General features: G+C 45.6%; 2 protein-coding genes across 6 annotated transcripts in view; both read left to right on the plus strand.

Moving 5' to 3' along the window:
* Positions 1–759: 759 nt before the first annotated feature.
* SMARCB1 (SWI/SNF related, matrix associated, actin dependent regulator of chromatin, subfamily b, member 1) lies at positions 760–7,430 on the plus strand. 4 transcript variants are annotated; one of them, XM_061561953.1, is made up of 9 exons: positions 760–901; positions 1,374–1,551; positions 2,862–2,991; positions 3,572–3,709; positions 4,273–4,400; positions 5,044–5,210; positions 5,813–6,027; positions 6,176–6,307; positions 6,816–7,430. In XM_061561953.1, the coding sequence occupies exons 1-9, from the start codon at positions 818–820 to the stop codon at positions 6,853–6,855; spliced, it is 1,212 nt and encodes a 403-aa protein (XP_061417937.1). In that variant the 5' UTR covers positions 760–817; the 3' UTR covers positions 6,856–7,430. The 4 variants fall into 4 exon arrangements, with proteins under 4 accessions (XP_061417937.1, XP_061417938.1, XP_061417939.1 ...); XM_061561954.1 differs by having other exon boundaries at positions 786–901; positions 5,813–6,003; XM_061561955.1 differs by having other exon boundaries at positions 786–901; positions 1,374–1,485.
* Positions 7,431–7,741: 311 nt separating this feature from the next.
* LOC133348875 (breakpoint cluster region protein-like) overlaps positions 7,742–24,252 on the plus strand; it is a 125,772-nt gene continuing 109,261 nt past the window's right edge. Inside the window, exon 1 of one of the 2 annotated variants that reach the window (XM_061561950.1) lies at positions 7,742–8,819. Coding sequence is in view for 1 of the 2 variants with exons in the window: in XM_061561947.1 (XP_061417931.1) it covers positions 12,942–14,013 (1,072 nt within the window). In the remaining variant the exon portion in view is untranslated. Of the gene's footprint in view, positions 8,820–12,435; positions 14,014–24,252 lie in introns of those variants that run through there. The other variant, XM_061561947.1, reaches the window with a different exon arrangement.

Genomic DNA, 24,252 nt, shown 5'->3' on the forward strand with positions numbered 1-24,252 from the left:
AGTTTTATAAGGGCACCACGGGGTGACCAGCCCCACCCAGCCCCACCCCTCCCACCCAACCCCTCCCCACCCAGCCCCTCCCCACCCTCCCCTCTCCACCCAGCCCCACCCCTCCCATTTTTGGATTCACGACGGACGGACGGACACAATAATCCCCTGTGGGCTGGTGGAAGCCAGGTGGTTCCTACCAGTATTATCGTTGAAACTGATTGGTCCACACCAGAGACAGCTTTCTTTAGAGCCTAGTCTCAAACAGGCTTAGTATGTGTGGTTAACGCAGACATGATTCCTTGCAAAAGGTCTCAGTTTGGTGTTTTAAAATCTTAACACGCCTGTTTTATTGACAGAAAGGGTAAAACCAATTCTTATTTTAACTCAACAATGTGGTTACTAGCATATGGAATCGATTCCGCATTGGAATCGTTACCACTTTGTTTACGATGAACTCGCGTTGTAAACACATTGGATTCGATTTTCTCATCGAATCGTTATCTCTTTAGCCAACCTTCGATTCCCAATTGTACCCTACACGTTAAATGCATTAATCGATTCCTCGATGTAATCGGCTTCGCGCTCAGCTGAAATATATCCCGCATGCGCTGCGTTCTAAAAAGGAACGCCTTCACAAAGATAATCACTTATCCTTTTACTTAATCCTGCGCACACGTTACAATTGATTCTCATTTCGTTTCACACTCGCTCATCGATTCAATAGTCACCGCACCGTTCAAATTTGTTAATCGATTTCGGGAATCGAACGTTAAAGGAATCGGAATCGCCATCTTCATCCGCGCCGCTCTCTCTCTCCACGGGAACAATGGCGCTTAGTCGGACGTACGGGCCCAAACCCATTAAGTTCCAACTCGAGGATGCCGGAGAATGGTTCATGATCGGCTCCGAGGTGAGGGAGCAGACGTACACAATATACATTTCACCCCCGATCGGATCGAGGGAGATACGTGCACATTTGACCGAGATACAACTGGCTCGGACTCCGGCCTCGTCTGAATGGGCCCGCCGAGGTTCGGGACGGGTTTCCCCGCGGGGGTGACCAGGCAAGCTCGGAGGATGAGCCTGTTATCGCTAGGCCGCAGCCATTATTTTCATTGTCATTTGTGTATGGGTTTTTTTTATCGTACGTATGGTAACTACATTTAATTGTAATGTAGAGCCTGGCTCCTTTGTTATTCCACTGCTGAATAAATACTTCCCCCGCCGTCAGTGTTGGCGGTTTTTGACCATACTTCACCACGCTGGTCATTGCGAGTTGAAGGGGGGGGGAGAGGCCCAGGTCAGGTTTTTGTTTACCAGAGAGAAAATGTTAGATACATTTTTTGTGTTATTAAATCGTTCATTCGTCTGTCTGTTTGCAGGTGGGGAATTACCTGCGCATGTTCAGGGGCTCCCTGTACAAAAAGTACCCTTCGCTATGGCGCCGCTTGGCCACAATGGACGAGCGCAAGAAGATTGTCGCCTCGTCGCACGGTGAGGCGACGGGCCGTTGGGAATGGGGACAGTGCAGGGGCAAGGCGAGGACGTCAGACGAGAGATGTGAGAATTGGCACATTGCAGGGGCAAGGGGGGAGGGCGTCAGACGAAATCTGTGGGAATGGGGACATTGCAGGAGCAAGGGAGGGCGTCAGACGAAATATGTGGGAATGGGCACATTGTAGTGGCAAGGGGAGGACGTCAGACGAGAGATGTGAGAATTGGCACATTGCAGGGGCAAGGGGGGCGTCAAACAAAGATGTGGGAATGGGGACATTGCAGGGGCAAGGCGAGGGCGTCAGACGAAATATGTGGGAATGGGGACATTGCAGGGGCAAGGGGGGGCGTCAGACGAAATATGTGGGAATGGGGACATTGCAGGGGCAAGCGGAGGGCGTCAGACGAGAGATGTGGGAATGGGGACATTGCAGGGGCAAGGGGGGGCGTCAGACGAGAGATGTGGGAATGGGGACATTGCAGTGGCAAGGGGGGCGTCAAACAAAAGATGTGGGAATGGGGACATTGCACGGGCAAGGGGGGGCGTCAGACGAAATATGTGGGAATGGGGACATTGCAGGAGCAAGGGCAGTCCGTCAGACGAAAGATGTGGGAATGGGCACATTGCAGGGGCAAGGGGGGGCATCAGACGAAAGATGTGGGAATGGGCACATTGCAGGAGCAAGGGAGGGCGTCAGACGAGAGATGTGAGAATGGGCACATTGCAGGGGCAAGGGAGGGCGTCAAACAAAAGATGTGGGAATGGGGACATTGCAGGGGCAAGGATAGTATGGTTGCATGATTATGAGCCCAGGACATGTATGTCAATACTGTATGTTGAACTTCTTTCGCACCGTACATAGCCAACCCTGCTAATCGGAGGTGCATCTGGCTAGGAAGTCGGATGACAGATGTGAAAAGTTAAGAATGTAAATGGGGGCAATGGAGGGAATGATGAAGAGATGTAGACAGACACTGCGATGGCAGGATGAGATTATTAGCAGATGTGAAGGTGCGCACTGGATGTGGGCGACAATTAAATTCGAGTCCAAATTTTCCCCCAAAACCTATAGATGAGCTCAACAGTGTTATCCTTGCTTTCTAACAAGTTTAACCCTAACAGTTCTGATGATTCCTTGCTAAAGGTTTCTGTTTGGTGTTTTAACGTCTTAACACCTGTTTTATTGCCAGAAAGGGTAAAACCTATTCTTATAGTCCTGATAAATGTTATCATCAGGGGGAGAGCTAAGATTTTATAATTTGCAACCTAATTCCATGGTGCCACCATGTTTTGTTGTGTCAAAATTCATAATGGAGATGTTTTGACGAATAAACAAATATCCCACGTGCTTGACATTTGTTGATGTTTTGTACAGACCATGGCTACACAACCCTGGCCACCAGTGTGACATTGCTCAAGGCCTGCGAGGTGGAGGAGATCCTGGAAGGCAATGATGACAAATACAAAGCAGTCTCCATTAGCACCGAGCCACCTGCCTACCTTCGGTGAGCTGTGAGAAGATGCAAAACCAAATTTTTAAATGCATTAAGAGAATAAACTCGTGAAGAAATTGTGGCCAGCTATAGTTTTTTCCCCTGACTTGTGTCAGTTCAGCTTCTCAATTTAATTAACTATCCTAGTTTTTTTCTCCTACACTGGCTGCCTTGCAGTTGAGACAGCCTTATGTCTGATATGCTTACGTACAACATAATACATTTGTCTGCGGGGCAGCACTCATTTTTGGAGTGTAGAGGAAAGCAAGGACACATTTTATCCGGAAAAGAGCCTGGCAGTTTTAGCATTGATGTGTTATGTACAAACTATAAGGTGATGAAAACATTTGAACTATGTTAATGGTGAGTTGTACGCCGCTGAATGGATAGAGCGCAGCACTATACCTAATGTAAAAAAAGTTATTCGGTGCTTGAGGAACAAAGCCTACAAAGCCTTCAGTCACTTTTGCAATTGTAATTTATTTCAAATAAAATCACTCCATCCATCGGACAGCTTGGTACCAACTTGTTTAGCTTCTTGCACCGGATGTTTAGCTGGTTCTTTAATGAATGACTCTTCGGCACTTTTCAGAGAACAGAAGCCAAAGCGGCCGAACCAGTGGGTGCCAGCAATGCCCAACAGCTCTCACCATCTCGACGCAGTGCCTTGCTCCACGCCCATTAACCGCAACCGCATGGGCCGCGACAAAAAACGCACTTTCCCGCTCTGGTACGTTGTCCATCAAGAGTACCTTTCAAACGTGCATGCACACGGTTACATTGTGGTGTAACTGGTGCTAACTGTCAAGAGAGGTAAGTGTAAATAGAAGGGTATTTTAGGTAGGAGTTATGTTTGTATTACAGCATGGATCAGAGAGTGAGAGACTAAGCAGTTTGAAAGATGTGAGCATTTGCGCACAGGTTTCTTAGATAATGCAAATAATTTCACGCCAAGATCTGATAAGCAATGTGTAAGTTTGAAAGGTAACACGGCATGTAATTGTTGTAGACATAAGTAAAAAACACATTTGCACTGGATAGCACAGGTGTGGAGGATGGCTGGCGACCGAGACAGGCGTTGGAATGGTCCCCACATGTCTGGTGACCAAGGAAGAATGCCTCGGAGCAGATGGTGGGATACTGTTGGGGCATATCAATGAAGGTCATGGGTCTACAGTGCAGCGTTTGTGGGATCTGAGAGATTGCAAGTGTTGGCTTTGACATCTTGAACTTTGAATTACAAAGAAAGTGCAATTACAAAACTACATGTGCATTGTACATTTTGTGTGACAGTTTCGATGACCACGACCCGGCAGTGATTCATGAGAACGCGATGCAGTCCGAAATTCTGGTGCCCATTCGTCTGGACATGGAGATCGATGGACAGAAGCTCAGAGACACTTTTACGTGGAATATGCATGGTGAGAACTCTTTTTTACGACTCAAACCATGATATTGGGGCTGAATACATTGAATATGTCTCTTGTGTAATGTTGTCCAACAAAGAAAGTATAAATATGATTGTACAATTTGCATCATTATATAACACTATTGTGACTCTTAAGTGCACTTTAGACAGCTAACATGCATCATTGTCAGATGAAACATACTGTGGTATGTATGTGACATTTTTTTCGCACCGTACGTAGCCAACCGTGCTATAATCGGAAGTGCGGGGGAAGGACAACAAACTAAACACAAAACGCAGTTCGTAATAAATTAGTTTTCAATCTACATTTACTGCACAGCTCCAGTGGATTCCAAATGTTGGAAGAGCTTAGCAGGCGGACGCAGAAGCGCATCTGAAAGCGTGCCATGCGGTGACCGTCTTTGTCCGGTGGCGAGCCAAAGGCCGCTGTTGCAAGGAGGAGCCGAGTTCGCGTGCTGGTTTATGCTCCTTGACGAGATCAAATAAATCTGCAGACGTGGTGAACATGGGAGTTATAAAGCAACATTAATCTTGCTGCAATATTCAAAGTTCATCACAAAAAGCAGTGCTAAACAAATGAGTTTTCAGTTTGCTGTGTAGATGAGAGCAGTGATGATGATTGTTTTCATTTCCAGAGAAGCTGATCACGCCAGAGATGTTTGCCGAGATCCTGTGCGACGACCTGGATCTGAACCCGCTGAGTTTCGTGCCGTCCATCGCAGCTGCGATTCGCAGCCAAGTGGAGGCCTACCCTACTGACAGCATCCTGGACGACCAGAGTGACCAGCGGGTCATTGTCAAGGTATTTCATTTGCAAGCTTGCAACCAGCTTTGTAGTTCTCCACAGTTGTCACAGATAGTTGTGAGTATTCTCACATCTACCAAGATGTTTGGTCGTCGTGGAAGAGTATGCCAAATACCCTCGGGGCTGTCTAGTGGAAGCACTTCCATCTGCAGTAACTTAAGATAATTATAGGGATGCATCTTTTTATTTTGTTACGGTAGATTTTTTTTATTAAATATGCGGTATGTATTCACAACTCGAAAAATTAAGCGTGTGAGAAACCATTTTATATAACAATTATGTGGGTGGGTTTATGGACAAAAGGCCTATTAAAATTCCCACTTTGCGAACTCTGAAATACGCGTGTAAAGTTTTGATCATGCAGTATGAATGGGTACACCACAGTCGATCGACAGGTTGCATGTGGTGAAGGGTTTGGTTGCTCCCACCTCTACCAGCGTGGAAGAATAGGCCAAAATAGCCACAAGAGGGGCTCTCTCAAGCTCCTCTAGTGGAGATCTTTCCGCCACAGTGGCATATGCTTTGAATACCGTGCATCGATTTGTTTTGTGAACATGAAATCTAACCTGATTGTGTGTCTCTCTCTCGTTTGTAAACAGCTCAATATCCACGTGGGGAACATCTCGCTGGTGGATCAGTTTGAATGGGACATGGCGGAGAAGGAGAACTCGCCGGAAAAGTTTGCGCTCCGGCTTTGCTCGGAGCTGGGACTGGGTGGGGAGTTTGTCACTACTATTGCCTACAGCATCCGTGGCCAACTCAGCTGGCACCAGCGCACGTATGCCTTCAGGTCGGTGCCACGCCCTTGCAAAAGGTGCGTGTGAATGTTTTATTAACTATTGGATGTGTTACGTGTTTGGCACGTAAGTGAATATCCTCCTAGGGTTGTATTCGTGGTTTCGTTCTTGCCATTGTCCATTCTCACGCTGTTATTATTAATAACCTGTGCTTTTTCTTTTCAGTGAGAACCCGCTGCCGATAGTGGAGATTGCCATCCGGAATGCTGGCGATGCCGATGCCTGGTGCCCCTTCCTGGAGACCCTCACTGATGCTGAGATGGAGAAAAAGATTAGGGACCAGGACAGGAACACCCGGTATGAGTTGGTGGCAATAAGTTTACATGAAGGAAACCTAGTCGATTGTATTTGTAATTTTCTTATTGACAGCCAGTTTATAAGATCAGTCATTTCACTTATACACATGTCCTGTACTTAAAATAGGCAAAGCATCAATGGTATACAGATGCTGCATTTTTGTTCACGTAATATTTATTCACCTGGAATCCGCCCAGTCATGAAATTGCGGTACCTAAGCAAAGTTGAGACTGATCAGTACTTTGAAGCGACCGCCACATTTAACTGTTTGTTATAGGCTGTCAGGTTGCGTGGGAGGCAACAGAGGGCAGTGGATATTGTACTGTGTTCTGCTCTATGCATTCACGTCCATGCTGCCTTCAAACCACGTAGACTTACGTAATGACACAAATGCGTGTGTATTATTTGTTGATGACATGTACTATTTATTAACTTTGTTCCCTGTTCCTTTACAATATTTTTAACTGCTGTTAACAATTTTTATGCTTCTTGCACTTCTGTTACACAGGCGTATGCGACGACTGGCCAACACTGCTCCGACTTGGTAGTTTTCTGCCACTGCTTATCAAGACAGCTGCTGTAATATTGCCTGGAAGTTGGACACACATCTCTCAACTGCCCATAGATATTCAACTTCGTGTAGCATATATTAAGTTTTCCTTTTGTATGTATTTTTTTTAAACATTAAACTATATGGCATAATTGGATATTGCTCTCGAAACGTTAATACTATTTAATACTGTATCCATCAAGCCAAATGTTAAACATTACACTGTTTCCAGCGTCTTGTAATTTACCATGATTGTTTATGGTATTTTTAATGATAGCATATATATGATTAAACCAATTATCAATAGACTTCTTGACATTTTGGAAAAGTTACTTTTGCCGCTTCAGTTTGTTTTGGGGTCAAAACTGTATTTAGTGTTTTCATTGTTTTCCAAGGAAGATATGTTACGTGTTTCCCCCCCCCCCCCCCATATCACATGCAGCTCTTTTTAGAACAGTTGTCATTTTTGAAACATACTTGAGTTGTTTGCGATGAGTTTAGCTTTTATTTTCATTCAGATCTGTCATGTTAAATACAGTTTTTAAAAATAATAAAACTTGATTTGTTTTCTAACATGGAACGTCTGTTAACCTTTAAATGACTATGCAAACTTCTGAGCGTCATCTCTTCTGAATTGGGAGTAAAGGTTTAGGCTGTTAAAAATTACCTGGTCAGTATATTCAAATGAATTGACCTCTGCAATAAACTAGAGAACTTTACTCTCAACTTAAAGCTTTCGTCACTGCAGGAATTCATACTATTTGTGTCTTTCGGTAAAGTCACGTAGATAGAAAAATAATAAAAATCACGAAGTTTCGATCGCAACGCAAGCTATCGTCTTGAGTTGAAAAATACAACGGGCGGACTGCCTCAGCACGTGACTTTACCGAAAGACCCAAAGAGTATTTACTCTCAACCTTACATCAAGGCTGTTGTGTTAATGAATACAATTGGTTTTTAAGGAAGGTAACAAACTTTGTGAGGATAATTCTGTTTCAACACCAGTAATCTTTAAATGTGTTGGGGGGGGGGGGGCTGCTGACCAAGGATCCCCAAGTGGGGCTAACGGTTTGTAGGATGACTGGTGATACAATCAAATACCATTTCCCAAAGCACATGAACCTTATTCCACTGATCCTGGTTAAAAAAAAAATCTTCAGAATGTCATGCACCTAAATAGAGGTCCAAAGTCCTTTGTACACGTGTAGTGACTTCATAGATGTCACCATGCTGTGGGTGCAGTACCGGCTCTAGAGGGGCACGGTGTGTGTGTGTGTGTTGTAACATTACTTAATGCCACCATGATGTGGGTGGAGTACCGGCTTTAGAGGGGCACGGCGTGTGGGTAATGACATCAAGGGATGTCACCAGGCTGCAAGTACAGTAACGGCCCGAGCGGGCAAGGTGTGTGCCCACCCGAAGGGAAGGTCGGGTAAGGCCATGACAGTCTAGTTGACACGGGTGGACACGTGACCAGTTAAGGCAGTGAGAGAGTCACGTGATGGAACCGAGGTTCTTCAGGAAGGTTCTGGAAGGGAGGCGGGGCCAGGGGTTGGAGCCGGCCATGCCGGAGAGAATATAAGCCGAACCCCAAGAGGGCTCTGGGCTGTCCACCCCAGGGAAGAAACTCTTCATCTACGTTCTAGTCTGCGAGTCTTCAAGCACGTGGTCCGGGCAGTATGCTGTTAGCTCCGGTCCACGTTAGCAGTTGTTACGTAGCCAGGGTGGTCACCACCCTAGGTCGTTGTGTTAGGTTGTCCTGTTGTGTTCAAGAATAAAATACGCTGCCTCCGAGTTGAAGAGGACGTCTCAGTTGAACTCACTACACACGTACGTCACTAGACTTTACAATGGATTTCTTAATAGCTATTTTTTTTCCGTTTGGTACGTCTTGGCATTTAGCTCTCAGCATGTGCAGCGACACGTTGGACTTGAAGTTTAAAGTTTACTTTGTTTAACCAGGTAAGAAAACAAAATCGGTTTGATCTGCAAGAGTAATCGCCATGCTGAACAACTCGCATACTTTGACGGAAACGTTAGACTGTTCCGAACAACACTGTACAACTTGAAATCACTACGGAGAGCTGCAGAGGGGCCGTCCATAAATGACGTCACGTGATTTTGGACGATTTTTGACCCCCCCTCCTCGTCACACGGCGTCACAAAAAGTCGGACTCCCCCCCCCTCAAATATGACGTCACAAAGCTCTGCCCCCCTCCCCCCCCAAAACCATATTTCCATTTTGAAAATAAAACATGTTTCGCTTTAAACTATTGTCATTGTAATGCGTATTTAATGTGGCGCTGCACTTTGATGTTGTAGGAGTGTTGTTATAACAATTAGTGTTATAACAATTCAATATGTATTTAAAGTTGCGCATTTTGATGTGAAGTCACATTTTTCAACCCCCCCCCCTCGTCACACATCGTCACAAATGTCTGACACCCCCCCCCCCCCTAGGTGCGTGACGCCATTTATGGACGGACCCATAGCACAAACATGAAAACCTCCATACAGTAATTTATCGGAATGAAGTGTAACAAAACGACTTCACAAGTCAAGTTTTCCATTGCTAAAGCAGTTCTAATGTCATCTCGTGGTTGTCAAGCAGTGAAATGCCATGTTCTTGTACAAAGTCAAGGCGTTGGCGCAATAGTTTCCACCTCGTGGTGTTCACCTCGATGCGGTATTTAATAGACCCTGGTGGGAATACTGATTGACCTCGATGGGATTTCAAGCCATGATGGGGAGACCAGTTGAAGTATGCTATACATGCACCCAGAGTTTACATTTGCTTTTTACTGGTAGGGAACCCACTGGTTCCACCAGCCCACAGGGGATTATTGTGTCCGTCCGTCGTGCAGGGAGGGGCTGGGTGGGGAGGGGAGGGTGGGGAGGGGCTGGGTGGGGTGGGGCTGGGTGAGGAGGGGCTGGTCACCCCGTGGTGCCCTTATAAAACTCAACGTTTCACCTACTCACGCCGGCTTGTGCCCGCCCTCACAGTCGGGCATATTTGCGGAATACATCACGCCGCCGTTGACCCTGGCCATTGACCGAGCAACCAAACGTTCCTACCAGCTCCCTCCGCAGGAATGTGTTTTATTTCTGCCGGACATGTCTAGGTCGATGACCCGGAAAATATTTATACACACGGCAATATATTATTCAACATTCCTCTCGCTATGGATGTGGCTAATGGTCACACCTACAGTCTCCAAGCGACCTGGAAAATATTCGGAGAGAATTGTGTGTTTCTGGTTTTGCTTGTGATGTGGATATACAGTGTGTAGCATATGTTTTAGTATATGCTCAAAATGTCACAGTCCGGTACATGTTTACCCAATTACAAAAATGTTGCCGAGCAAGTCCTTAACAGGATCAAACCAGAAAGATATAGTATTGTCATTGTTGAATAAGTGCGGTCCAATAACCACCATGACCCACATGGCATGCGAAATCCAGCAGTGGATTGACTGAGGGCTGTTGAGTAAATGTGCGTTCTGAAATACTGTAGTCATTTTTACACATACATTTAATAGCATCGTAATTCTTAGCATCATCATTGTCGTATTCATTGGGATCAAGACTCATCATATCTAAGGTTGCTAAAATAAGTAACCACTCATGAATGGAATTGACCAAACCAATGTAAGACCCTCATGAAACGTCAAGATTGACATTAGAGTCGCATCATTGTTCATCTTTAGCTGCATCCGTGTAGCCTACAGGACATTAATTACTTCAACACAAGTTAATAAATGTCTCGCATGAGGATGTTCGCTTAAGCCTTTGGGTGGAAATTCCTATTCTACGTCACGTTCCGTGAATGTTTCGCGCACTCAGTTGCATCACTATTTAAACAATAAGCCCTTGAAGCTGAATGAGCGAATTTCTTAAACAGATCTGGGTTTCAGGCATCAATAGTCATGATCTATCCGCTGTAGGATGAGGGCCTCCCAAAGCTGTCTCTATATCTCATGGTCTTGTGATGCAACAATCCATATATAGCTCCTGCACGTGTGTCGAAATAAGAACGTATTTCATTATTGTGTATGTCACCTGCAATGACGTGGAAAAGAAACGTGTACATTGACAAGAGAGAATGGAACCAAAGCACGGAAGGTGTGCAAATAAGCATCGGGATGTGCATGCTTAGAATCAAATCGAGATCACTGTCTATCCAAAGTTACCAATCATGAAAAAAACATATTTTGTTTTTTTACTTAATTTTCCCAAAATAATACAATACTGTGAGTTTCTCTCCGTGTTTGTGTCGGTCTCTCCCGTGTATTTGGGTCTCTGTAACTGGTCCATGTTTCAATTTAAAGCTTTCGTGACTGCAGTGATTCATATTCTTGGTTCTTTCGGTAAAGTCACAATGTACATGTTTCTTTTATTGTTTTATTTTTTATTATTGTATCATTTCCCTTCTACGTGACTTTACCGAAAGAACCAAGAATATGGTCCATGTTTGTGTCTCCCTCTATACCTCTGTTTGTGTTTGTGACACGGTGCCACTGTGTGGTCAATCTCTATGTGTCTCTCTCCATGCCTCTGTCCAGCTCAGTGTCTGTGACTTCACATCTGTTCGTGTGCCTCTCCCAATGTCCCTCTGTCTCTCCCCAAGTCCCCGCGTCTTCTCTTGTGTCAGTGTGTCAAGGACTCTCTTCCCGTCTGTGCAAGTTCCAATGCTCACAAACTGCTCTTGCCGCAAGTGGCCAACGGAGACCGACACACACAATTACCTCCGATCAGCACGGTCGGCTAAAGAAGTTCAACGTACAACCACAGCACTTAGCGGCCGTCAACCGGTGATCAATCCACTGCTGGATCAAAGCCCTCTCCAAACCGTTGCCACCAACATCGCGATCCTGCGCCGCAATGATCCACCACGCACACACGCACGCACACGTGCGCGTACCGAGATGAGTTTCTGAACGCACGCAGGCGCAGCGCAGTAAAGGACCGTACATAAATGACGTCACGCACCTGGGGTGGGGGGGGGGTCAGACATTTGTGACGATGTGTGACGAGGGGGGGGGTTTGAGAACTGTGACTTCACATCAAAATGCGCAACTTTAAATAAATATTGAATTGTTATAACAACACTAATTGTTATAACAACACTAATTGTTATAACAACACTCCTACAACATCAGAGTGCAGCACCACATTACATCATTAAATACGCCCTACAATTACAATAGTTTAAAGCGATTTGAAGCATGTTTTATTTTCAAAATGGAAATATGGTTTTGGGAGGGCGCGGGGGGGGGGGCAGAGCTTTGTGACGTCATATTTGAGGGGGGGGGGGTCTGACTTTTTGTGACGCCGGGTGGGGGGGGGGTCAAAAATCGTCCAAAATCTCGTGACGTCATTTATGGACGGCCCCTAAAGTAGGTGGCGCGCCCGTTGCTACATTCCTACGGCTAAATTCCGAGGTGGTGGTAGTTGTTGTTGGTGGTGGTTGTTAAAGCGCCACCTGCATGCGAGTTTGTGAAGTCACCATCACCCTCCCCCCCCCCCCAAATCTCCCCCATTGACGTCAACTTCCCTTAGAGAATAAGCAGGAAGAACATCGTCGGCACACACCGAATGCCATAAGCACTCTTCTTCACTCAAGCAAAAGGATCGCAGCGAATCTCTTTCCGAAGAACAAACAAACGTAAAGACGCACGCACGCACGCCACGTGTGAGCTCCACAACTAACTTATCGTTGCGTGTGTGTTTTTTTTGTTTGATTTGTTAGTACCGAACAACAACAGATACGGACCTTGCAGAGGTTTTTTTCTCTTTCATTGAGGTAGGTGGAGAGAAGGGGAGTTGACGGGGGGGGGAGAGGTTGGAGGGACGTAACAAGATCGTATTTCTGTCGTTTCATCAACAACAACAACAATACTACTGCTACTACACAAGACCAAAAACTCTAATAATAACCAAGAAGTCAGGGCTGTGTTTGACGAGTAAGCTCACAAGTTATAGACAACGCTGAACGCGCTACAAACTCCGTTGGGGATCGCTAGTGTGTGAGGTTTCCCAGGTAAGGCAGCGAGCGAAGCGTTAACAAACAAACCAAAATCAACGATGTGGGGTTCAGAATCTGACGAATTCGAGTCGTCTTGGAAGGCGCAGTTCCCCGACTGTGACCCCCCTCGGTTGGAACTCAAGCCCGGTGACCCCGACAGCCTGGCGCGCAAGCTCGACGCCACGTGCGCCACTGTCCGACGTTTGGAAACGGAGCTCAAGCAGGAGCGCTTCGTGGCCATCTACCTGCAGACGCGTCTGGCGCGCGAGAACAAGCGGTACGATTGCAGCCGATGGATGGGCTCCACGGCGTCTCTCGATGACCTCGTGGGTGACGACGGTGGTGGTGGTGGTGACGGGCGAATCGGGCACGCAGCCTTCGAGGTACGAGCGAGAAATCGGGACGAGGCTACGATTATTGAGGAAGAGCAGCAGCCACCACCATCATCACCATCACCATCGTCGTCGTCGCTTGGGCTACCCGACGAAAGGAACGTGGTGTTGGTGGTGAATAAGGCGAAGCAGCAAAGGCAAACGATTCTGTCCCGGCGCAAGATGATGAAGAACGTCAAGTGGCAACGTCGCTCTTCTGACGAGGAAGACGAGAAGAATGACAGGAAGGAGGAGGATGACGAGGATGATGATGATGACAACGACGAGGTCGTTTCGGATGGCGTGGCCGAGGAGACGGCGGCACCCTCGAGGGAAAGTCTCCTGGTCGATCCTCTGTCTCTCCGCTCTCACCACGGCAGCTCGGACTCCCTGGGTGCCAGCAGTGACAGCGAAGAAGACGTGGAGTCCGCCAAAGCATCTCCCGAGAAGGAGACGGCTACGAGGAGGAAGAAGGAGAAGCAGCAGGCGAAGGTCGAAAAGGAGAAGCTGGTCACCTGGACGGACACGAAGACCTCCGTGAAGGTGGCGGGGGGGCATAAGTGCTACGCGGTTACCAAAGTGTTTGGCGACGCAGCTGCTGCTACTGCTGCTTCAGCGTCAACTCCGACCCAATCGCCTGCGTCTGTGGAGATGGATGGAGCAGCCTCATCGAGGCCAAGGTTGTCCGTTCCCAACTACAAAGTTGGCCAGGTGGAAATTAAGGTGACACGCGCGGAGGAAGACCCACACAACCACCTGGGTAAGCAATGCGTGCTCGTCTCCTGTGTGTGTGTGTGGTTAATAAAACAACGTTTAAAGACGCGGCTATTGCACGCCGCATTTTATTGTGCTGTTTGTTGTTGGCCGATTGGTGTTTTTATAAATTTATAAAATATTTCAGATAACTTTTACAAAAAGACAACCAGAAAATTACTCCTTCTTGGTTCTTTCGGTAAAGTCACGTAGAAGGGAAATAATAAAATAAGAAAAATAAAACATAATAAAATAATTCTCGCGACGTTTCGGCCACAACGCAAGCAGCCGTCCTCAGGTGAAGAACAGCTTCAGACGCTGACTTTCCGACAGACCTGTTCTTCACCTGAGGACGGCTGCTTGTGTTGTGGCCGAAACGTGGTGAGAATTATATTATTATGTTTATTATTATTATTTTATTATTTTCCTTCTACGTGACTTTACCGAAAGAACCAAGAAGATGAATCCCTGCAGTCACGAAAGCTTTAAATCGAAATTCAGAAAATTACTGTGAAATAAGTGCGAATGGCAATTTCGAGGTTTTTTTGGGGGGCCGAATTCTTTTTTGCCTGGCTGGCCTATGGCCGGTTCATCTGGAATGCGTCCAACTTGTCGAACATCGAAAGCTAAGCAGGATGAATCCTGCACAGATACGCACTGCAGCTGCAGTTTATTCTAGTCCACTGCGGCGTTCACCAGAAAAAAACAGAGTTCGATTCCTGACCACGGGTGGAGAGATGTTAACTACCTCGCCTGGTAAGCAGGAGGTCGTGGGTTCGATCCCGACCCTGACGCCTGCTGTATATTTGGAGTTTGCGTGTTCTCTTTTCCCACGGTCTCGTGGATTATTCTCCGGGTCCTCTGGTTTGTCTCTCCAGATTTAGAATCAACATGCTTTTAGAGCATATGGCTACTATATAAAATTACATATGCTAAGCTACTTCTTTGAGCTATCATTTGTGGCCAGATCGCTTTCAAATTAAAATAGTTATATTTCGTTAGACAATGGCTTTAACCATCGATAGCAACTGATATCCGAACCGGTCCTGACCTTCACATTATATTCACCCGGTATGGTTAAACAATTACGGTACCGAGAATAACATGGGGAGGCCTTCATCCAGCAGTGGATATGTCCCCATGGTCTGTAAGTCCATCCCCTGTTCATGCGCAGCTTCCTCTTCTGTTCATGGTTGCATCATCTTATGAACAAACTATGTCCAGTTTATACGTTATTATTTCTTTAAATACACCTAAATTGTGTTGTAACGATATTGTATGACAGTATACAGGAAGGACGTTGATATTTTCAATTCAGTGTAACTGACCACTAAATCAGAATATTTACAAATCCGATGCGTTATGAAGCTATTTTTCATAGATGCCCATGCCATCCCATGTACATTATGAATGTTACACTTTCCTTTTTGTTTTTAATAGGATAGTATATAGTAAGTGCACTGCGCTAGAAACCCGGAGACCTGAGTTCGACTCCTAACGATGCCTAACTTAAAATGTCGAGTCATATCTGTGTACCAGTACTTCACATACTTGCACTAACTAGCATGGTGAAGTGTGGTCAAACAACTCCCTCGACCAACAGGCACGGGTAGCCATTCTTCCAGCAGTGGACTGACAAAGGAGTGCGCATTGTTACGCATCACTAAATTATTAACAAATGTAACTACAGGACTGTACGCACCATTGCCGTGCTGTTTGCACAGGAAGCCGATGGAACAAATATTGTTGCGGTAATTCCTTGTATGTTTTACCGAAACTAAAATAGCGTGTTTATATTTTTGTTAGCGCTTGCCAAGTTTTTCAAATAACCGCGTGATAAAAGTGCGGAAATCCATTGATGATTTAAATAAACAAAAACATTTCCAGGGCGTGGAAATTGTCATGACGCTCAACGTGTTCGCCTTACCACTCAAATCTACAAGAAACGGCAGCAAGTGGCTTGCGTGCAAACATGCTGTGGGTATCTTTATCCCTTGGGGGAGAGTGACATACGAGGCCGTCGCAGAGTAGAATTAGGTGAACCGAGGGCGTTGGCAGTTCCAACAGTCTTTGACGTCAGGAGACCTCGAAACAGCGGTGATTGTTAATGGTGTGAGATGGTAAGACCGCCACCAAATTGCTGTCCCGTGTCACTTCAGGTGAATACTCCGGTTAAATAAGTATGGGTAGGGCGGGATTGCGTGGGGTGACACGGTCACATTGTGTAGGTGTATTGTGGTCACGTGTAGTGCACTCACACTTTCCTGAGCGTCTTCCAGCATATTTCGCATTGACGGACACATACTCTTAGTTCTTTCGGTAAAGTCACGTAGGTAAAAAATTTAATTAAAATTAATAAAAAATAAAATAAAAATCACGACGATTCGGAGGCAACACCTGATTATGGAGACTCGTGTTGCCTCCGAAACGTCGTGATTTTTATTTTATTTTTATTAATTTTAATTTCATTTTTTACCTACGTGACTTTACCGAAAGAACTAAGAGTATGAATCCTTGCAGTCACGAAAGCTTCAAATCTAGAATTGACGGACACGTTTTATACTTTAGTTTTTGCACATGAATCGCACCCGAGACGATGTCAGGATTTTTATTTGGATTCACGGTGATGTTGTTTGATGAATATCGCGGATCCTAATTATTCACCGCAACATCATCCCATAACACTATGAGACCTCCTTTACCAGTGGCAAAATATAGTACGCCTTTTGGCGTCATCTGGTCCAACACCAATTGAGACTAGGCTCTAAGAAAAGCTGTCTCGGGTGTGGACCAATCAACTTCAAGGACAGTGCATGTCATTATCATTATCAGAGTTGTTTCTTTTTGTTTGCACTTGGACTGCTTGTGTTGTGGTTATTGCAAACATGATGCCTTGTATAAAGGTGTCAGTTTTTGTACCAGTTGAAAGGGTAACAACCTATTACTATCACCCCACAATTTACTCCGTTTATCCCGGAAGAACAAAAAAACTTACGGATAATTCGAAGAATCGGTCCGCAGATAACAGGAGTTTTTGCGGACCCAACAGCTCCCTCCGATAATAGGGCTTGTGGGCAGTGGCGTCTCTGGGGGGTTGCGGTGGGGTGCGGACCGCACCGGGTGACACCATCAGAGAGGGTGACACCAAATAAAAAAAAAGACACCAAAATTACTGTCTTTACAATTTTTGTGTTTCAGCAGATTTTTTATTTTTTAAAAAATATCCCTGTAGTTAGTTATAACAAGATTTTTTTCGTAAGCCCAGCTTACATGTACTGTATCAATATACCTACAAGGCTAAAACTCGATGCTAATTTACTTTTTTAACCTTCTAATGCGCTCCCGGTCAGAGCTATCATTGTTACCCAACTGCAGTGACGCTTCGAGCCACGTGGTCTCGTCTGCACGCGCTCTTGTGTTCGTTGCTGCTCGTGTTTTTATAGTCGCCGATTTAGTGAAATTTTCTGGTATTTTAGCTACAATATTTTGGTAATTAGTATTTGTGAACCTATATCAATAGCTTTTTTGAGAATGAAGTAGTAATTAAAGGAAATATTGTAATTTAAAGGTGTCATTTTAATTTTGCGAGTTGTTTATGTCACTACTATTGCCATTACATTCAGTGATATACGTACAAAAAAAACATTACTAAGTATTTCGTACGGTCTGGTACGGGCGGAGGTCCATGGGGGTGACACCATGAGTTACGCACGGGGTGACACCAACTCTAGTAACGCCACTGCTTGTGGGTAATGTGACCACGTACCTCCTTAGAGTTGGAACTGTGATACGTTTAATCCAAATGAATATTGTACAACGCTCAAAACAAGTGAGGATATGAATTTCTAATTGTGTGTACGCATCCCTTTCTGTGGTTAACGTGCCGTTGATCATTGTTTTCCAGTGTATATTTGTCAGCGGGATTTTTGTTGTTGCCGTCTTTATATTAATAAAATACATTCTTATTTCGAAATCCTGTAATACTGTACAGCACTCCACTGCAGTGCTTCAAAACTATTCTAAACTTGGGGGTGACTGAACCTTAAAAATAATAGATATACGGATACGTGTGGACCACCGTACCACCAATACCATTTTTCTGAATTAAACTTACTCTAAAAGCGCCATAAATTTTAACTAAGAAGCCAGCGGAACGATTTCGCTTACTCTCTTCATAGACATTAATCAGATGGCTGATGCTGCTAGTTCTGCAGTAAAAATGCATTTGGTGTTTTTCGTGACTTCAAAATAAATAAATCGTGCTGTAGTATTATCTGCAGTAGTTTGGCAAACCACTTCCCACGCGGCCTTACTGAATAAAGGTTAGGAACCACTGATGTACTGTACCAAAGTAGGCACTGTATGGTCTGGGTTGTTAGCCATATTTTCAGACACCCAAGAAGTTCCTCTACACTTGTCCCAAGGATAAGCGATAAGGATTTAAGGTATCTGCTTTTATGGGGCGCTTCAATGTCCCGGCAACTCAATGCACACATTATAAGGTCGGACTCGTTACACACAAAGTGCTTTCCACAAATGAACCACAATACCTTGCTGATCTCGTGAAGGAGCATAAACCATCACGTGAACTCCGGTCATCCTCACGGCATTGCACAAAGACGGTCACTGCATCGCGCGATTTCAGATGCGCTTCTGCGGCCGTCTGGAATGCTCTTCTATCCGATATTAGCACTGGAGCTATGCACTTTGAAATATAGAATGTCAACTCATTTATTTAGAACCGCTTTTTGTGTTCAGTTTGTTGTCCTTCCCGTGCACTTCAGATTAGCACGGGTGGCTACGTATGGAGTGAAAGAAGTTCAACTTGCGTACATCACACCTAATCCCAACGATTCCAATGCCTTACTGTAGTCTAGCCAAGGGGACCCCCCCCCCCCCCCACCGTTGCACCTCTCCCTGTGCAGCAGAAAATAAATGCAGAGCCGGCTTCGTGAGTGGTCCCTGCCAAAAGGATGTGGCTTTCCACCAGCAGCTGATACAGCAGTGGATTGGCTCATGGGCTGTAACATTTGTAGGTTAATTTTCTACGGCTGTAATGCTCCGAAAAAGTGTCTGTGGACCTTAGGCATGAGGCGTAAGAATGCAAGAAGGAGCAGGAAGACACCTTGACTTGACTTTGCGTGAAAACATTCACGGAAGGGCCATCCTAAACATTTTGCTCGACCAAGTTCAGCACCCACCCAACACGGGTTCACTCCGAGTATGCTGGTTATGTTGCATGAAATGCCGTGCAGCATTGTGTGGGTTGGAGCCGGTCAGCCAGTCACTGCTACAGCTGCTGTTTATCGTTTGGCCAACAGCAAAGCTGTATTGTGGTCTATGCAAACATGACTCCTTGTAAAAAAGGTGTCAGTTTTGTTGCCAGATAGAAGGGTAAAAAACCAATTATCATATTTTTTACTGACAAATGAGGTTCCAATGGTGTAAACGCTTACCCCGAGCTCTCATACTCTGATGGTGCATTGTCTTTGAGTTGTGCGCCTTTTGGCGTCATCTGGTCCAACCCATGTGAGACTAGGCTCTAAGGAAAGCTGTCTCGGGTGTGGACCAATCAACTTCAAGGACAGTGCATACATTATCAGAGTTATGTTTTTTGTTTGCATCATGACTGCAGGTATTGTGGTCTATGCAAACGTGACTCCTTGTAAAAAAGGTGTCAGTTTTGTTGCCAGATAGAAGGGTAAAAAAACAATTATCAACAGCAAAGCTGTTGAGTCTCCAGGCGGTGTAACAACACTGGTGTCGAATTTCATCATTTTCTTTAAATGTGTTACCCACCACCACCACCACCAACCCCCACAGATGCCCTTACTGTTGCTTAATTAGACCTATTCTGACCAAATATACATTTCATAACTTGCATTTACGTTATATGTATATAAATGATCAAAGACCATGCATTGCAGCTGTGTATGCCAAGTGACACTTTTGCATGCACACCCAGATGTAATAATAATCGTTTCCTTTACCCAGGAGAGCATCACTGAGGCTCAAGATTTTCTCAGAAGGATCCTGCACTTGAGATGTTTGGCCAGACTCAGTCAGACAATGGTACCTTTTAGGATTAAGGGTTCGTGTTAATATCTGCAACTCAGGCCAACTAAGGCACCTTTACAAATTTAATGGTTCAGAGTGAATATTCAAGACTCGCAGAGCTGGACAAAGGGACAGTTTAGACTTTAGAGTCTCAGTGTTCATTGTTATTTGCTGATGCTCCTAGAGCTAGACTGGGGCACCTTTAGGATTATTAGGGCTCGTTATTAATGCCGTGGCACCATAGCTATCTTAAATCACCTGCACAACTTACAGCCCGATAATTGTTTTTTTACCCTTTTATCTGGCAACAAAACTGACACCTTTTTTACAAGGAGTCCTGTTTGCATTGACCACAATACCTGCGATCAGAATGCAAACAAAAACACAACTCTGATAATGTATGCACTGTCCTTGAAATTGATTGGTCCACACCCGAGACAGCGTTTCTTAGAGCCCAATCTCGCATGGTATTGGACCAGATGACGCCAAAAGGCGCACAACTCAAAGACAATGCACCATTAGAGTATGAGAGCTCGGGGTAAGCAAACAAAAGTGTCAGTTTTGTTGCCAGATAAAAGGGTAAAAAAAACTATTATCAGATTTTGCTACTGGCAAATGAGGTTCCAATTGTGTAAACTTACAGCCCCTTTGTCAATCCACTGCTGGATGAAGGGGCTTGTTTGACCTTACTTCACCATGCTCACCAGTGCGTATTGGTGCAAGTAGAGGGCCGGTTACGGGTACGGGCAGCCGTTTGCGACCCTGATGCGGCCGGGTACGGGTACGGGTAGGCCGTGAGTCACTGGTGAGTAACCGTTTGTCACTCATTTCCGGTAGGGTACGGGTACGGGTAGGGAACGGGTACCCGGCCGGGTACGGGTACCCATTTGCGACCCTGGTGCGGCCGGGTACGGGTACGGGTAAGGAATCAAAACCCGTTTGCGACCTCTGGTAGAGGGGTGCGCCCAGGAATCTGTTCAAATAATATCCGTCAATGATATTAGTCATGGGTGTGAATCAAACTCAGGTCACAGGGCTCGTACTGCAAGTGCTCGAGAACAATCTGAACGAAGTGTCAGCCCTTGCCTGTTTGGAGTGCTATATCTGTGTAGGTTAAACACTTGCCCATGGACCTATGACCCCCTTGTTGCACAGATAGCACTACTGAACCGTGAGAAATGAGGAAATGTGTCATGAAATTTTCCGCAAGTGGAATATGCACAAAAATTGTTCGGCCTAAAAAAATTGCATACCAACGTGCTCGGAATTATTTTTTTTTACACCAGTTTAATATTAAGCGTACTTTGACACCAAATATGTAATTACTTAAGGTGGTCATAACAGTAATCTACATCCGTTTGTTAATGTACTGTTGTGCGTAGGCCTCCTGATGCTGTTGCCGGTCTTTGGGGTTATCTGAACATACTTCACCACGTTGGTCAGCGTGGGGGGGGGGAGGTGGGGGAGTTGTGGGGGAACCAGGATAGGTTCAGGTTAGGGCTGAACGATTAATCGATTTCAAATCTAAATCGCAATTTGAAACAATGCGATTAGCAAATCACAAAGACTGCGATTTTTTGCGAATTTAAAAGTCCTATTAGTTTCTTATTGGAATTGTTTCATTTATTATTATTATTATTATAACTTTTTTATTTAACTTAACAATTGTTCTATGTTTGATTGTTCTATTTCAATGAAAACATTTTTATAAATACATGCAGGAAGCAATTCATATATTTTAAGTTATCATCCTTGTGTTAGAATATATAGAGCAGTTCATATTCTGATGGAATCATGTGGTAATGCTCCATCGCATGTTTTAAATCTATTAACACAGTCAATATTGAACTGAAGCTTGACTTTAAAAAATGTAATCGCAATATCTGTCAGAAAAATCGCAATTAGATATTTCCCCCAAATCGTTCAGCCTTAGTTCAGACATAACTCGCCCCAATGGGTGTGAGCCATGGCTGGGATTCGATCTCAGGCCGTCAAGTCCATAGCGTAGTGCGCTCACCACGATACCACCGCTCCACCCCAATATATATACACGTCTACCGAGCTGTTGACACGATACAGGTGAAGGTTCTTAATAATAAAAATTCGGTGTACGTAATAATGCGTGGGGGGTGTGGTGGCACAAAGTTTAGCGCACTGTACTCATGAACCCGGCAATCCGCCCACTGTGTTAACATCAAAATCCATTCGTATCTGAACCAGCCCATGACCCTCCAGCCCTCCCTCGCGAACCTGTACTGACCAGCGTGGTGAAGTATGGTCAAACAAACTCCAATGACAAAAAAATACCCGTAAAAAAATAAATACTTTTCAATGATTGTGCTGAAAAGGTTGAATGAGTCTCATTTACAGGCCATATCACCTGGTTACTGCTTGGATAGGAGACCACCATGCAGACGCAGGTTGTTATAGGCAGCAACGGGGAGTTGGAAACTATCCATTGTTGTACTGCACTTCTGAGCTCTCCGCGTCTGTACTCTCTGCAGGTGAAGAATGGTCAAATGACCTCCCCCGTGACCTGCATGGTGTAGGGTGGCCTTCATCCAGCAGCGGATTGGCAAAGAGGCTGTATGTGTATGTGGCTGTATACTGACGCAGATAGTGTCTTTGTTCGAGGGAAGTCAATGGATTGACAATCGCAACTCGCATGCCTTACAAATGCGAAGTTGACTCTTACTGCCCCTGTGTTCTTAAGTCTTGGTCTGTAGCCAACAATGTTTGTGTTTGAACTTGTACATGTAAAAACTCGAACTTCTAGTTTCTTTGTTTATCGCTTTGGCAGAGGTTCACGTGACGCAACGGCCAGTGTTGTTCGGGGAGAAAGCAAAGGCTCTGGAAAAGTGGAGTTACATTTTTTAAAATCACCTTTGCTTTACGATTTCACAGATTTTAGGCACTTGAGGTCTTTGTTGGGTGTTGCTCGTCTCTTAGTTGTTATTATTGTTGTTATTGCATCGCAAACGCGGTAGAAAGATGCAATGATAGCGGCTTCATTTCTTACCATCACGGTATTTCCACTGTTGGATGAATGCCTCCTCAAGCTGCTGCCACTTCCTAGCCAAGGCCAACAAAAATGTTGGTGCAATATTTTTTCGCCAGTCGCTGTTTTCTTCAAAGTTCACACCGGCCGTGGAAATTATTGTGTCCCACGTGTTTGTAATGCGTGCTCACACACTTGACTGCCCTGCTGCAGCAGTATCCTTCTTGTGATTGTCAAGCTGCGTGTGGTCATCGTACAAACTGCGGTGTTTGGAGGAGGCTGGACAAAATGCAGAGACATGAGCGTGATTAATACTGGTAGGAACCTCCTGCTTACACCAGCCCACAGGGGATTATTGTGTCCGTCGTGCAGGGAGGGGCTGGGTGGGGAGGGAGGGGCTGGGTGGGGAGGGTGAGGCTGCGTGGGGGGTGGGAGGGGTGGGGCTGGGTGGGGAGGGGCTGGGTGGGGAGAGTGGAGAGGGGCTGGGTGGGGAGGGGAGGGTGGGGCTGGGTGGGGAGGGGAGGATGGGGAGGGGCTGGGTGGGGACGGGCTGGGTGGGGAGGGTGGGGCTGGGTTGGGGGTGGGAGGGAGGGGTGGGGCTGGGTTGGGAGGGGCTGGTCACCCCGTGGTGCCCTTATAAAACTCAACGTTTCACCTACTCAGGCCGGCTTGTGCCCGCCATCACAGTCGGGCATATTTGCGGAATACACCACGCCGCCGTTGACCCTGGCCATTGACCGAGCAACCCAACGTTCCTACCAGCTCGCTCCGCAGGAATGTGTTCGTTTTCCCGTTCGTATCGAGACTGAGGCTCCCGCAAGCCCATGCATGAGGACGTGTGGCACCAGTTTGGTGCCAGCTATAGTAGAGTGCGGTCGTGTCACTACAGTTCTCTGCGGTGAGGGAAATGTCTTTGAAAAACAACGGCGCTACGTTCCTACAAATGAAATGAACGCTTTGAACCGCTTGCAGCCGTCTCAAGACCGGGGAAAGGGTTAAAGTGATGTGCATCAATAGTCTTTCGTCAAACATGGGACAGGATGGATGGGGGGGTGGGGGAACGCTAGAGCAGAGTGCACAATCGGCAAAAGCAATTCGAGTCGTGTCGTTATTCATTCCGCTCAGCATTTGACGTTTGTTTAAAGTTTGTTTAACTCTGCAGGATAAATAAGCAGACGATACGTTTCCTTC

Source organism: Lethenteron reissneri, chromosome 28 (genome assembly GCF_015708825.2).
Source record: "Lethenteron reissneri isolate LAM-NWPU_2019-01 chromosome 28, ASM1570882v1, whole genome shotgun sequence".
Classification (NCBI taxonomy): Eukaryota; Metazoa; Chordata; class Hyperoartia; order Petromyzontiformes; family Petromyzontidae; genus Lethenteron; species Lethenteron reissneri.

Coding starts and splice junctions, on each gene's coding strand:
- SMARCB1 (XM_061561953.1), top strand. CDS start 818: ATGGCGCTTAGTCGGACGTACGGGCCCAAACCCATTAAGTTCCAACTC. Junction 902..1,373: donor GGTTCATGATCGGCTCCGAG/GTGAGGGAGCAG, acceptor GTCTGTTTGCAG/GTGGGGAATTACCTGCGCAT. Junction 5,211..5,812: donor ACCAGCGGGTCATTGTCAAG/GTATTTCATTTG, acceptor GTTTGTAAACAG/CTCAATATCCACGTGGGGAA.